General features: G+C 40.5%; 1 protein-coding gene across 1 annotated transcript in view; it reads right to left on the minus strand.

The window, feature by feature from the left end:
* Window positions 1-12,408: 12,408 nt before the first annotated feature.
* The window catches only part of lamc1 (laminin, gamma 1), a 205,420-nt gene continuing 201,958 nt past the window's right edge, over window positions 12,409-15,870 (minus strand). The window contains 1 exon segment of the mRNA XM_052011503.1: window positions 12,409-15,149. Within this exon segment, the coding sequence (XP_051867463.1) occupies window positions 14,893-15,149 (257 nt within the window). The 3' untranslated portion in view covers window positions 12,409-14,892.

The following is a 15,870-nucleotide window of genomic DNA, read 5'->3' on the forward strand; positions in this document are numbered from 1 at the left end:
GGCGCTAAATGCTGGCCTTGTGAGCAACACCCCATCCTGAAAATGCAACAAGTAAATAAAAAAAACTTGCTTTGAGCCCCACTGGTGTCGTAGAATGTCCCAAACTGCTTCTCAAGAGGGTTAGCGAATAAGAAGGTTGAAACAATTGCCTTACCTTTGATTTGAGTTTAAAATTTGAGGAAGCTTCTGGGAGAAGAGAAAGGTAAAGAGGCAGAGACTTTTTGGAAGCTTAAGCCCAATGCTGGAGATACAGTAACTGCCAACGGTGGAGCCATAAAAATCAGGCCTGAACGAGAGGATTGCAGAGATCTTCGAGAATTGCAGAGCTGGAAAAGGCTTTTGACAGAGAGTGGGACAAGGCCTAGATGTTGCTGGACTACCAGTTTGTGTAGAATTGAGACCCCAGAAATGTTGAACTAGCACAAGCTAAGAGATAGGCAGCAGAATTTTAGACAACTTCAGGTTTATGGAGATTGCAAGGTGAAATACTAGCCAGACGAATTCTGTTTAATCTAATGCTAATCAAAGGCATGTATAAGGTATCACCGGAGTTAAGGACAGGCAAAGCTACAGAGGTAGATATGGGGCATAAGCTCATCTGAATCAAGTAGGATGGCAGCAGATGATGATTATTGCTGCATTTCTGTGTAATTAATTTCATCGCCTTTTCAATCACTTCTGAATAAGGTTGAGGAGGCGATGTAAAGGCTTGCCCAAAAAACGTGAAAGTATCGTGAGAAAATGTGAGGGCGGAGGATACTATATCAGATTTAAAACAGGTGGTAGAACAGCATTGCATAAATTTTTTAGTTATCATTTACCAGCTCAACCACAGTTCCACTAGGGCTAACATAGTCGTGAAGTATTTGTGTTGTAATAAATGATACTTCACATAATTACTACAAGAATTTTAAAGTTTACACCCACAGCTTAATCAACAGACACAGACAGACAAGGTGCTCGGCGAGATTGTTCCTGGCTTTGAAAATATGAGGAGATTCAGAAATTATGATTTTTTTTTGGAATAGGAGAGTTTTTCCCCCCAAATGTTCTGTCATTCATGCTAAATTGACCCATTGAGGAGTAGATTTGTATCCTGTGCTATATGTCTGGCTGATACTAATGAAATAGTGAAGATTGGAAGTCTGATCACACAGCTATGCTTTCCCTGTCCAACATCCCCTACGTTCTCATGTCCTCGGTCTCTTGAGAGAAAGGGTTTGCTACGCAGTCAGTGTTTTACCCCAGTTCTGACCTCTGTGTTTTACCCTTTGGGTGTGGCTGCGTTTGAGAAATGAGTGATGTTCATGTTTTAGACTGTTCCAACGTGTGTCGTTTATACTTGCAGTGGAATTGGTTTTCTACCCTGGTGTTAGTGTTTTGCGTTTGTGTGTGTTTGCAAAAAACACAAGCGTTGACATAACTTTATGTTACAACCGTGGTGGAGTCTGCTTTATGCTTGCTTGAAGTGTGTGTTTTACATGTGATGTGTCTGTTTCAGATTATTGGCAAGGCCTCCATGTCAGACTGGTGTTGGCGATTGTGTTTTATGTTGGTGCTAGGATTTTTGTGTCGTTCAACATGCAAAGAGCTGGGGAAAGAGGCATTGCTCCAGCAGCATTAAAAAGTCAGGAATGCCGAAGATTCAAGTGTATCATCCCTCCCAGGCACAGTGTGAAATTTCATCTTCAGCAATTCACTCATTGCCAAGTTTATTTTAGTATGCCTAATTCTGAAAATTTAAACATTCCTTTTTGTCAATAAAGTGGCCTCCCAATCAAAGTAATTTGAATTACAAGCGTTTTTAGAAAATTATTCATTTTTAACCTTGTGGTCACTGTCACTGACAAAGTCAGTATTTATTGTCCATCCCTAAATACCCCTGAGAAGGTAGTGGTGAGCCATCTTCTTGAACCGCTGCAGTCCTCCTTGTGACGGTTCTCCCCACTGTGCTGTTGAATTTTAGCTCGGGGCTGATGAAGGAACAGCAATCTGGTACCAAGTCAGGATGTTGCTCAACTCGGGGGTGGGGGGGGGGGGGGAAGGTGGGGAAGGTGTGTGTAGTGGTGGAGGTCAGCGGTTTGGGAAGGTACTTCATGGCACTGCTGAGTTGTACCTCATAGATGTTGGGAAAGGCTTTGGAGTATTGGAGTCAAGTCACTTCCACAGGGTACCAGCCACTGGATTGCTGCTGTAGCCACAGTATTTATGTGGCTGGTCCAGTTGAGTGTAATGTCAGTAGTGACACCGCACCCCCTACTCCCCAGCCTGGATGTTGACGATAGGGAACTCGGCGATGTTAATACTATTGACTGTCAGGATCAGGCGGTTAGAGTTTTTAATGGAAATAGGCATTGCCTGGCATTTTGTAGCGTAGTTTTTTGTTGTTTTCATTTGTATACAACATAATTATAGAAGACATTGGTGAGACTGGATTTGGAATATTGTGTTCAGATTTGGTCACTGTGTTATAGCAAAGATGCCATTAAGCTGGAAAGAGTGCAAAGGAGATTTACAAAGATATTGCTGGGATTTGAGGGACTAAGTTATGGAGAGGGGTTGAGCAAGTTGGGACTTCATTCTCTGGAGTGTTGGGGAATGAGGGGTGATCTTATAGAGGTGTTTAAAATCATGAGGGGCATAGATAAGATGAACGCACACAGTTTTTTCCACAGGGTTGGGGAATTAAGAACTCAAGGACAGGTCTAGGGTAAGAGGGGAGAGATTTAATAGGAACCTGAGGGGAAACCTTTTCACACAGGGTGGTCCATATAAGGAATGAGCTGCCAGGTTGCCACCTAAGGAAGTGGTTGAGGCAGGTACAATAACAACATCTAGAAGGAACTTGGACAGGTACATGGATAGGAAAGGTGAAGAGGGATATGGGACAAGCATGGGCGTGGACTAGCTTAGATGGGAATCTTGGTCAGCATGGACCAGTTGGGCCAAAGGGCCTGTTTTCACGCTGTATGACTCTATGACAATATTACTTGTCACTTATCAGTCCATGTGTGAATGTCATCTAGGTCTGGCTACATGCCGGCTTGAACTACTTTGTTTGCTGAGAAGTTGCAAATGGAATTGAACATTTATCCAATCCTCAGTGAACATCCCTACTTCTGACCCCTTGTGAATGAAGGAAGGTCATTGATGAAACAGCTAAAGATGATTGAGTATAGAACACTGTCCTGAAAAACTCCTACAATGATGTCCTAGGTTGGGATAATTGACCTCCAGCAGCCACAACCATCTTCCTTTGTAAGATCTAACCACCGCCATGTTTTTCCCTTGATGTCCGTTGACTTCAGTTTCAGCCAGACTCCTTAATGACACCATTTGTCGAAAGCGACTTTGAAGTCAAGAGCAGTCAGTCTCATCTCACCTCTTTCAGTCCATGTTTGGACAAAGTTTGCGACAAGCTGTGGAGTTGAGAGATGATGTAAACCAAACTGGGCATCAGTGAGTAGGTCATTGGTGAACAAGGGTTGGTCGTAGAATCACTTTGTTCCGTTTGTCGTACACTATTTTTTGCTGTCTAGAGTATATGTAATCCTGTGCTGCAGCTTCAGGTTTGCACCATGTTTCTAGATATGTCTGGTACTGCTCCCAGCATGCCCTTCTACTGTCCTCAATGATCCTCTGGCTTGATATTGATGGCAGAGTGATGGGTGTGCCAGAGCACGAGGTTACACATTTTGGTGGTGTACGTTCCTGTTACTACTGAAGGCCAATGGCATCTGACAGATGCCCAGTTTACAGCTGCCAGATCTGCTCTGAATCCATCCCAAATATGGTTTCATACAGCATGATGGAGGACTGGTGAAGATGGGACTCTATCTCCACAAGTTCTGTATGGTGGTCACCTCCACCAGTGTTGTGATAGACAGAGGCATCTGCCACAGGTCGATTGGTGCGGATGAGGTCAGGTCGGTTTATCCCTCATGTTGTTTCACTTGCCACCTGCTCCAGACCCAAATTCAGTGGTGGTTCTACTGTACCTCTCTCAGCGATGACATTGAAGTCATATACAAGACAAGTTTTTCATTGTACCTCGGTACAAGTGACAATAATAAACCAATTCCCTTTGTGTCCTTGCTCCTGTCAGTTCTTCTTCCAAGTGTTGTTCAAATTGGAGGAGCACTGACTCATCAACTGAGGGAGGACAGCAGGTATAATCAGCAAGAGGTTTCCTTGTCTATGCTTGACCCAATGCCACAAGGCTCTATGGGGTCTGGAATCAATGTTGAGGACTCCCAGGACTATTCCCTCCCACCTGTAAACCACTGTTCCAACACCTCTGGTGGATCCTATCAGTGGGACAGGATGTACCCAGCGATTGCAATGGAGGAATCTGGCACTTTGTCTGTAAGGTTTGATTCTGTGAGGACAACCATATCAAGCTGTTCCATGACTAGTCTTTGGGACAGCTCTGCCAGTTTAAATGCCAGTTCCAAGATGTTTGTAAGGAGAACTTCACAAGGTCAACTGGGTTGGGAATGACTTTGTGGTGTCCCAGATGATCTGCCTGATTTTACTCTTTCACTGTTTTAGTTCGTGGTTTGCTTGGCCATTTCAGATGGCAGTTAAAAGTGCATTGAATTGGATAGCTCTCTATAAACATAGAAACATAGAAAACCTATAGCACAATTCAGGCCCTTTGGCCCACAAAGCTGTGCTGAACATGTCCCTGCCTTAGAAATTACTAGGCTTACCCATAGCCCTCTATTTTTCTCAGCTCCATATACCTATCCAAAAGTCTCTTAAGAGACCCTATCGTATCCACCTCCACCACCATTGCCGGCAGCCCATTCCACGCACTCACCACTCTCTGAGTAAAAAACTTACCCCTGACATCTCCTCTATATCTACTCCCCAGCACCTTAAACCTATGTCCTCTTGTGGCAACCATTTCAGCCCTGGGAAAAAGCCTCTGACTATCCACACGATCAATGCTTCTCATCATCTTATACACCTCTGTCAGGTCCCCCCCTCATCCTCCGTCGCTCCAAGGAGAAAAGGCCGAGCTCCCTCAACCTGTTTTCATAAGGCATGCTCTCCAACCCAGGCAGCATCCTTGTAGATCTCCTCTGCACCCTTTCTATGGCTTTCACATCCTTCCTGTAGTGAGGCGACCAGAACTGAGCACAGTACTCCAAGTGGGGCCTGACCTAGGGTCCTATATAACTGCAACATTACCTCTCTACTCCTAAATCCAATTCCACGATTGATGAAGGACAATATACCATATACCTTCTTAACCACAGAGTCAACCTGTGCAGCTGCTTTGAGCGTCCTATGGGCTCAGACCCAAAGATCCCTCTGATCCTCCACACTGCCAAGAGACCTACCATTAATACTATATTCTGCCATCATATTTGACCTACCAAAATGAACCACTTCACACTTATCTGGGTTGAACTCCAGCCAGTTCTGGATCCACATTACAATGTCCCCTTGGATCCCATGCCTCCTTACTTTCTCAATAAGCCTTGCATGGGATACCTTGGGAAAGAGATTAATATATCCTGGATCAGCATTAAATAGTCTTCTAAGTCTATAAGATTAAGTGTCGACATTGACTTGAATTTAAGGAAGCATTTGTCATTTTGCACATCCATACATTCTGAACTATTTCAGTCTACCCATTAGTAATTACAGGCAACACAGTGCAACACCATTGGCTAAGGTTTCTTGATCAATATACCATCCATGTACACGTGTGTGTTGTGAATGTGCTTTGTGATGAATTAGCTTGCCAACCTTGTGTGGATTGTCATACAGATAACGTTCATTTGGGTGGTCTGGATGGATAACCAGCTTACATTGAGCCATACCCCATGAAGGAACCAAACACTTTTCATGCGTGGAGAACAGACGAATGAAAATCAGGAAGGGCTGTTTGTTGTGGGGGAGGAAGCTGAAAGTGTTGTAACCTGAAATTATGCAATGAGTTATCTTAATAGTCAAACAAAGATATAGCTTACATCTGGTCTTACAATAAGCAGGGGTCTGGTTCTGGATCTTTGTTTATCTGGTAAAGTGCTTTGCTTGTGAAATTTCACAAACAGATGAAATGCCAAGATGGGAAAACAAATATCCTGTAAACTCCTTTACCAGATTGACCACCTCCCATCGGAAACATTTTACTTTTAGGGGACGTAATTTCATGTTTGTTTAAAACCTGACACTCACCAAGCTAAAGGGTAAACTGGAAAGTGAGAAACTATAAATGATAATGTGGGCCATAGTCACAAGGTTCAGTTAATCTGGATCTCTTTCAAGTACATTTTTTTAAACCCTTCCTTTGCCAAGTTCTGCTGTCTCTTTCCCTCAGAGAATTTGCTTCACATTTTTCATGTGCATTCTCTCCAGTCATGCTTTATCTGGGGATGTTCCCCAGCTGCATCTCACGCTATCATCCCTACTGCTCTGGCTCTATTCCCCACTCTCACTGTTTCACAAATGGTAACTAAATTTTAACTACACTCTACTATCTGCCTGAAAACAACATTACCATGTTATCTCCTGACATATTGTTGGACCTTGGAGTGTTACAACTCCTGCACCCACTTCTGGTGAAATAAAGTACATCTTTTCACTGCCCATTATCCTCCCTGTATTTCTAGAAGGCCTGGGGTCAAACAGAAGGCTTTCGTTACTGCCTTTGTTTCTCTATCTTAAGAAAGCTGTTGAAGTGAATACATAACAGGGGTGCATCTTAAGAACAAACTAGTAAAAACATTCATTAATAGTTGTGTGAACTGTGCCAATGACATCATGTAGCTGTAACGTAGTTACAGGCTTAAGCATAAACGTTCACTTCTGCTGCACTTCAGTGTCAAGACGATTTGGAAATGAGACACAAGCCGCAAACATTAACCTTGTTTGTGTCAGTTTGTCCTTTTCATTAAGTTCTCTGTCATTCTTTTCCTTTGCTTGAACCTATAAAGTAGTCTTTATTTTCTATTTTTTGAAGCCTCAGGCCCAGAAATCACAAAGCTTGTCTAATGTTTAAGTGCACTGTGTGATACAGTTTGATTGAAAATATTTTGCATGGCTGCTTGCTTTGGATTTGAGGAAGTCTGCAATGTTCCATCCTGATCTTTTTGTGCATCAGATGCACAAACAAGTGGAGATGCCAGAATGTTAGAGCATGATGTTATGTGTAGATGGAGCAATCTGCTCCCCGCCAGTCAAGAGAGCTGAGACATTCCCCTGCAAGAGGAGCACCATGTAGACAGTTGTGAGAGTAATAATCTAAATCACAAATTAAATCTTGGCCAAAATCTGGTTCATATTTATCTATGGCGTGCTCGTGAAAATATTGTGTTTAGTTCTCGTCAAGGACGTGTTCACCTGGGATTTTTTACTGAGATTTTACATTTTGGCAGTTTTTGAATTGCACGTTTTTCCTTCAGTTCCCAAAGTTGTGACTGTCCTTTGGTCTCAGTCTTCTGCTAGTATTGCTCATGGGATCTGTAAAGAGCACAGCAAATTAACTCCAGAGAGAACTGAAGCTAAAAATTTCATTGTTTGTAGTTGGTTTCCTTGCATTGCATATGTGGCCAGTTAATGTCCAGGATTTCCAACACAGAGTATGGGGAGGGGTGCTCAGCAAGATTGCCATGGACTAAGTTTTAATCTCCCAGAAAAAGAGTGAGAAGCTATTAGAGCAAATTCAAGAATTCAGATATGCCGTATTTGGTCACTTCCTGGCAGTTGCTAACCCGGAGAACCAGTTCCCAAGCACAGCTGGATAAAATCCTGCAGCAGATGTGCGGTGGCTTTAGTTCCTATGAGAACAGAAACTGTTCCTGTCACATTGTGAGGAAAGTAGTGTAGTGTATAGTTTGTGAAAGAAAATACTTACAGGAATTTTACTCACAGGAAGACTGCATGCTGGCCCAGCAATTTAAAGCCAAGTGGTTAAGGTATTTGATACATCAAAGAAAGTAACTCTGTTCTACAAAGTGGCAAAGTATTCTATTACCTGTCCAGTAACTATGAAATATGGCCTTTACATGTTAACTCTTGCCAACCAAATGAAGTAAATCCTGAATCCCTCCACTATAAAGGGCAACAGAAAAAATTCCTGTTGAAACATCCCATATAATCTAAATAAAATACAGAACCTAACAAACCATCTGGTGGAAAAGGTTGCAGCCTTTACTTTACGATTGCTATTTCAATTAAGAGCTGATGAATATGCACTAAGTTGCTGAATAAAAATTTAAACATACGAAATGGGAGCAGGAGTAGTCATCTGGCCCATGGAATCTGCTCCACCATTCGTTGGGATCATGACTGATCTTCAATCTGAGCACCATTCTCCAGTACTATCCCATATCCCTTGATTCTCAAATGTCCACAAATTCACCAGTCTCTGTTTTCAACAAACACATTCACTGAGCCTCCACAGCTCTCCGGTGTAGAGAATTCCAAAAGTTCACCATCCTCTGAAAGAAGAAATTTCTCCTAAATGGCCTCCCCTTATTCTCAGACTATGCCACTTGAGGTCAGGGGAAACATCCTCCTCACCTTTAACCTGTCAATCCGTTTATGGATTTTGTACATTTCAATGATATCTTTTATATTTCCAAACTCTGAAGAATATTAGCAACACACATGGTGAACCCACTGCCCCCAGATGCAGTCTGGTGAACCTTTGCTGCACTCCCTCGATGCTAAGTATGTCCTTTCTTAGGTCAGGAAACCAAAACTGTACTCTAAGTGTGGTCTCATCAAGGGCCTAGACCTCCTTACTCCTGTATTCAGATCCTCACGAAGTAAAGGCAAGTATGTTATGTGCCCTCATAATCGCTTGTTGGACCAACATGTTGGCCTTTAGTGACTTGGTTTACAAGCATAACCAGGTCCTTTTGAACATCTCTCGCCATTTAACAAATACTGTTTTTATATGACGTGTACCAAAATGGATGACCTCATACTTTTCCACACTATATTTCATTGGTATATTCAGAGAGGTTGAGAACACATGCGGTCCCTGGGTTAAGAACGCTCAACTTATTGACACCTGTGCATATAAACGAGCTTCCATAATATTATTAAATTCAAAAGTCTGACATCTGTATATACGTTCATTCCTACGAATGACAGAACTACTTTATTCCCTCTCTCCACTTTTAGTAATTGTTCTTTCTTATCAATCTTATGTGCCTTTGCGCTTCATTGCAATACTGTGAAGGTGCAGTTACTGGATTGAGTGGTTTTTGAGTATTTTCCAACTTATGGACAAAATCAACTTATGGACGTCTGTAAAAACAGAACCCTTTTGTTATCTGGGACAGTCTGTAGATATAAATATATAATTCATTAACTGAGATTTAGCTTTTCTGTTGTGTAGTCTTACATTTAGATATGTGATTTATAATTGTGGCCCCTGGAAAAATGCAACTGAATTTCAAGAAACCTTGTCTATTAGGCACTTGCAGATTCCATGGTAACCACAATCAAGATGTAGCAACATCTCAGTATAATACATCCAACATAAGACACAGGTTCCATTGAGCATTCAGCACAGAAACGGCCTTTCTCCACAACTGGTTGATGCTCCCTGTGAACTCCTCCAAGCTCACTTCATCCAACACTGTCAACTCATTACAGAAAAGAAGCAATAAAAGGCTGGGAACCTGCTAGAAATAGTCGGGAGGTCAGATTGCAATGATGGAGGGAGAATCAGAGTTATGGGGCTAATCTTCTGCTAGGGGTGCCATCCTCTTGCCCCTGGATCTTACTGATTCCTCCAGCATGCTTCTGGACAGTCTTCCTTTGTGAGTCCAGTTCATCATGTTTGCTATTAAAAAGCAAACTCTTGACTAAACAGCACACACTCTGATGAATTTCATCAAAATCAGAGTCCAAATATGGTGAATTCCTAACTTCCACATTTGCTGTTATTGCCAAGAGTCTCTTCCTTTTCATACAGACAATTTGACATTAAGTAAAACAAAAAATATCTGGGGAACGTAGTGAAGATTCCACACAGAACATTGTCACTATAACAATGTTTTATTCCAAGAGAAAACATATTCTTTTTAAAAGGTCTTAAATTATACACGATTAACAGGAGAGGCTGCAACTTCAGTGGGTAGGAGAGAAACCTCCAGCCTAAAATACAACAGATTCCAGCTTCTGGGCAAAGTTTATATCTGTTCTGGTACACTGTCCATTTGCCTGATAAAAGTAAAACTTAAGTCTTTTAAAGATTTCACTTGTCTTTGGTATTTAAAATTAAAACCTCTTAGTTTACAATCCATTGTTATTTCTCTCACATTTGTTATTTCACATTCCCAGAATAACTCAAGTTTACACTAACTGAGGTTCTTGCTTCTGATGGTTTCTCTCTCTCTCTGAGAACATGGCTGCCACAGACCTCTTGTTTTCTTAACTCTCATGTTTAACTGGACTCTGATGCCTCTCAAACTATTCTGAAGCACTATTAGTAGTCCTGTAACCCTTCAGATACAGCCTACTGTGGCCCACTGATTCCTTCTAGAACTTTCAGTTCTGTGCCCACCCAGATTTGACCTCCCTGTGAATTTCTTTGCTGGCTGCTCTGAATTTCTGCTGATGCTACCTACTAGGCTGATAGTTAAGTTCCACACAATCATCGTGAAAATGTTTAAAAGTCGCCCAAGGATTTCTTTGCTCAGCACCATATCAAAACACCCCCCATCCTTGCCTCCCGTCTTTCCATCCCCCATATTTATCTGTCACTACTTTTAACCGTCTTTATACTGTTGCCGCTGTTCCCACTGTCTGCTTCTTTGGAGTTTTAATATTACTCAATTAAATGAAAACACCATCTAATCTCACTTTCACTCCCAAACCCACCCTTCCTCTCAGCAGATTTCTAAATCTGGTCACTTCCTGTTTTATTTTCTTCTTCTATACTTCTGAGGTTCTTATCTAGCCCTACCTTTTCTCCTTTAGCTGTATGTTCCTGTATTACACTTGCCCAGCTCCCTAACCTATCAGGCTTGCTCCCTTCCTCCTGGTCCCTAACCCTTCTCTCCGCAAGCTTCCCCTCTGCCCTCCCCCCATCTTATCTGATTTCCCCCTCAAGCATCTTCAGTAACTCATTGCAGCCTTTGAATATTCAGCTATAATTTTCTCACTAGTATGTTCAGAACATAGTACTTGCTCACAATTTGTGAATGAAGCCATGGGAAAGCAACTGGGGATAAGATAAACATTTCAGCCAATCAAGGTGACTCCCTGGGTAATGGCTCCTTTTGTGATGTTGAGTTGTTCAAACCAGGAAAATCTAGTCTTTCCCAGCCTGAACGAAAATTTAGAGACTTTTGTTAACCAGGTTTGTTTGCAAATAGGAAGAATAGGGAGGGGAAAAATTCAGTGTCTCACTCCTGATCACAATGCAACAAAATTAAGAACTTGTTTCCCCAGGTGGAGATGGAACATGTAGGATTTTGATCTGCCCTTTGTCTGAATTGGTTTATAGACTGCAAAGGAGCAACCCCCCTAGAATATCAATGCCAACTTGAGATGAGATGTTATTATACATCTTTTCCACTATTTTCTTGGCAAAGCATTCATTTGAAATATAATGCAAGTATATCTGAAAGCTGGAAAGAACTTCTGTTTAGCTAGATCCTATTTTGTATCCTTGGATCCTTTGCTGGAACACATTGGTTTTGCATATTTTAATCAAATGCTTTTTGTAATCATCCTTGCACAGATGTTTTGGGTAGACTTTGATTCCACTTTCTGTACTTGTCAGGTAATAGAATGTGATTCTTCATCTATTAGTGTCATTCCTCCCTGGAAGGAATCCCTACACTCAAACCCTGATCCATTTCTCTCAATGTCTGATAGGTCCAGAGTGTTGTCTATTCCAGATTGGTGACTGCGCTTTGAAGTTCAATACTGTTCTACAATCATTAACAAACAGCCAAACTCCCAGCCAGAGGGCAAGCATCAGTGATAGAGTTGGTTACAAGTCATCTTACTCTTAATCTTATTGGTAATAATATAAAGTTCAAACTAATTCTTGATGTGTATGCGATAATTAGGGTGAATGGTGTTTTTCAGAAGTTAATGCTAACCTGAAAACTACTGAGGTTGCGGGGTTGTTGCAGAGATTTTATAGCTGGCCGTTGCTTTGTTGTCCTTTTCCAGGAGAGGTATGTGAAATGTAGTATGTTTCTATTTTACAACAGACAATAGTAAGCAACTCAAGAATTCCCAGAATTAAGCTTTCTAATTTTAATAATATTGATAGTTTATATGATAATTGTGCATCACATTGAACAGAAGGTGGTGTAGTTACTATAGTCAAGCAGGATTGCACCTTTTGGGTAAGACAAATTGCTCCATAGGATTCTTAAATGCAGGATAAGGAAGCAAAACGAAGCACATGTTCAGACATTGATGTAATACCATATTTATTTATTTAAATGGTACAATTTGATTTACAGACAAAAATGGTATTAAACAATAATCTGCCAGGCATTTGGCCACTGCAATTGGATCGAAAGAGGTGTTAAGGAAAAAAGCAGTGTTCTCAAGTCACATCATTACAAGAAGAATGTGCAACACACAAGGAGACCTGGATAAAGATTACAAATATTGTGTCTTATAAATAAGAAATACTGTTTTATACATAAATTTGTATAAGTGTTGCACGTCTTTCCTAACAGTATGATGGCACTTTAAGGCAGAAGGCTTACAACAAATGGTATAGGACAAGACAGTATGGATCTATTTCTCACCACAGAATGTGCTGAGTTTGTTGCACCTTTTCCATACTATGTCAATCATTCTGTACATGTTTTTTTCTACAGGTAGGACGTTAACCTCATACTTTTGATTAATTGACTTCCTTACATGATAAATAAACAGTATTACTGCTGTAAAAGGTACAAAAAAAACTGCTGTATTGTCTAAGTACAGTGTCAGGAGAGGCTGTTATAGTAAAACTTCAAAACAGAGACTTATCTTTTTGCTTTAGGCACAATATTTGGGAAAGAGCGTGCAACCCTTTAAACCTGCTCAGTGCTAGTAAGATAAAGCCTGCATCCCTCTTATAGTAAAATCACTGCAGTGATAGTTTCAGGCAGGAACCAAATGTGCAATTATGGATGATCAAGCAGTTATCAACAAGAACGTTCATCAGTGATAGTAATTACACGCAATGAGTTGGCTTAAAACTGATTACAAACAGAATTGAAAAAAGCCAAACACTGATTAAATTTTACATCAGTTTGCAGAGGCAATTCAGTCTGGCTGGCATTGCACTGTCAGGATAAAGGGCAAAGGGCACACAGCCTATCTCCCCTCCACAAGGCACATGCTGGAAAAGTCACAGATTGCCAAAGTTTTGTTCTCTTCATTCTGTATAACAGACTTATTTTATGTATTTCCATCTGGGCCAAAAATAGGAAACTCCCCCTACTTTGAAAGCATAGTATAAAATGAAGTACATTTTTAACATGTATGGGCAGGGGACTGTTTCCAAGGATGGCATTTGGGGGATGGGAAATTGCAGGAAGATGGTAAGGTGGAAAGTATGTAAAATAACCACTTTTTGAATATTGGATACTTGGAGGGTATTTACATATTAGTAATAACCTTCTGGTAATTTTTCTCCAAATAAAGTTATAGACTGGCAGCCCTAAATAGAAAATAAAATCTAAGCTGTGTATACAAGCAAGCAAAATACCACAGAATTACTAAGGCAATCAGAAGGATGTCTAACAACAGCTACTGTTGATGGCAGAAACTTGAGGATGGGGAGGTAACTCACAGAGCCAATCCTGAAACAATTATATAGAGTATATTTACACAAAGACAGACGCAACATTTCCTCATACTATTATATGATAAAAAACATTCACACAAAAATATAACATTTGAAATAATTAATAGCACCAGTGTATCAGGTAATTTTATTTTTTTTTGCTACGCAATGTACAAAGTTGCATAGAGTGTTGCTGTAAAAAATAAGTTCTGCTTTTGAGTTTGATATAGATGAAGCAGCAGTCTTGGGAACAGAAAGAATGTACTCCACACAAAAAGTGCAAGACATTTTTATGGGCATTTCACTGTTGCAAAATAGCTGAAAGTAAAAAGTAGGGAGCAAAGGGATTAGTATTACATAACCAAACTGTTTTTGAAAGAGAAGACCAGCTTTCATGGTAATTTACATTAACATGTTGAATACTGTATATAATGCTCTTAAAGTGACTTACTGCTACCCTAGAGTGATGTGATTTAACGTGCAGTTAGGAAGTGAAGTGGTAACTAGTTAAATATTAACATGTTAACGATTCAATCCTTCACAGCTAGTCTGGTCATTTAATAAAGTTGAGGGGGGTCAGGTGCGGAAGAAAGTCACATCACGAAGCTATGTTAATACTCATGATTTGAATGCAATAAAGAACCAATGCCTCCATACAGCAGGGGGGAGAGACAAACCTACATTAATAGCCTCAGTTATCTCATTTAAACACCATTATATTCTTAGAAGCTGACTTTCTTTCTCCTTGCAGCAGAAGGAGCCTTTGTGTTTGGCCACTGGAAAGACATGCTTAATAATTCAAGGCTAATGGTGTGGAGGGATTAAATCAGGTAGATGGAGTGTGGCTTTCTCAGATTGTCCTTGTAACACAAACTTAGTTCTTTCAGGATCCTAGTAGCTTGTCATATAGGTATGTCACTCTCACCCACCCCAGTGTCCACAATCTTGTGCTTCATCCAAGCAGCTGCATTTGATGCCTGAGGAATTTCAGTTATGAGCCTTGGAACACTTAATGATGTTGTGTCAGACATTGAAAAAGATTTGGTAATAAGGCAATTTCTGCACAATGTCACTTTAGCTTTTTGGGTAGGATGTGGAGGTGAAGAAGGTGACTATGGGGTCTCCAGAGACTGGGTATTGTAACAGCCAGGAGGTAATGTTTGTTTGATGTCCTCTAGGTTTTTAATGTCCTTCAGGATATCTTTAATATCTTGATCATAAGTAATAATTGCATTTGCTTGTTCCTTTTCAGCCTTTTCTAGATCTACCAACTTCCTTTCTAAATCACTGTCTTTCATCTGATCCTTGGCATCGTTCAGAGTTTTTTCAATCTCTTTTAGCCGATTAACATCAACATTATCGAGTTGACCTGTAAGAACAAACCCAAAATAATCATTATTTCACTGTATCTAGAAAATATTTTGAAGTATACAAGCCAATCAAATTAAAACATTGCTCAGTTACAACTCCAGAAGACATGGAAATGCCATATGTTGTGAAGGATTGCAGATTGGGGGTAAGTAAACAAGTAGGTATAGTTCCTTTGTACACTAGTCCAAAAGAGACCTTCTCACAAAGGATCTTTTTAAATTAAAATAGGTTCTAAGCGTGTCCTGCTGTGGGTGTGTAAATAATACTTACATTTCCCCTTGGTTGAGCATTGAATGTGCATATCAATTCATATGATTTATTGTGAATGAAAGGCTCAATAATCTTTGCATCATAAAACCAAAGCTGGCTGACAAATTAAAACATACCTCAACATACCTTTGTGTATTAATCTCTAACTAGATGATCACTAGAAGCTATGGGTTATAAATCACTGCTGATTCAATGGTGCATGCGTTCCCACAACCCAGAAGCTGATGTTATTGGTGGCTAGAGAAGATGCTGCATGTTATTGGATCATTGCATGAATACAATACAAAAATAATTGTCCAGTTGTGGCTTGATAGTTGTCCCATTCAAACATGGTGAGGAGGTGTAGGATTAATAAACTAGAACTGTATTGATATCTTAAGACGGATGAGAATTATGGCTGCTTGAAATACTGATTTAAAAAGTGTCCTTCAGGCCAGAACAGCCACACA

Source organism: Pristis pectinata, chromosome 3 (genome assembly GCF_009764475.1).
Source record: "Pristis pectinata isolate sPriPec2 chromosome 3, sPriPec2.1.pri, whole genome shotgun sequence".
Taxonomy (NCBI): domain Eukaryota; kingdom Metazoa; phylum Chordata; class Chondrichthyes; order Rhinopristiformes; family Pristidae; genus Pristis; species Pristis pectinata.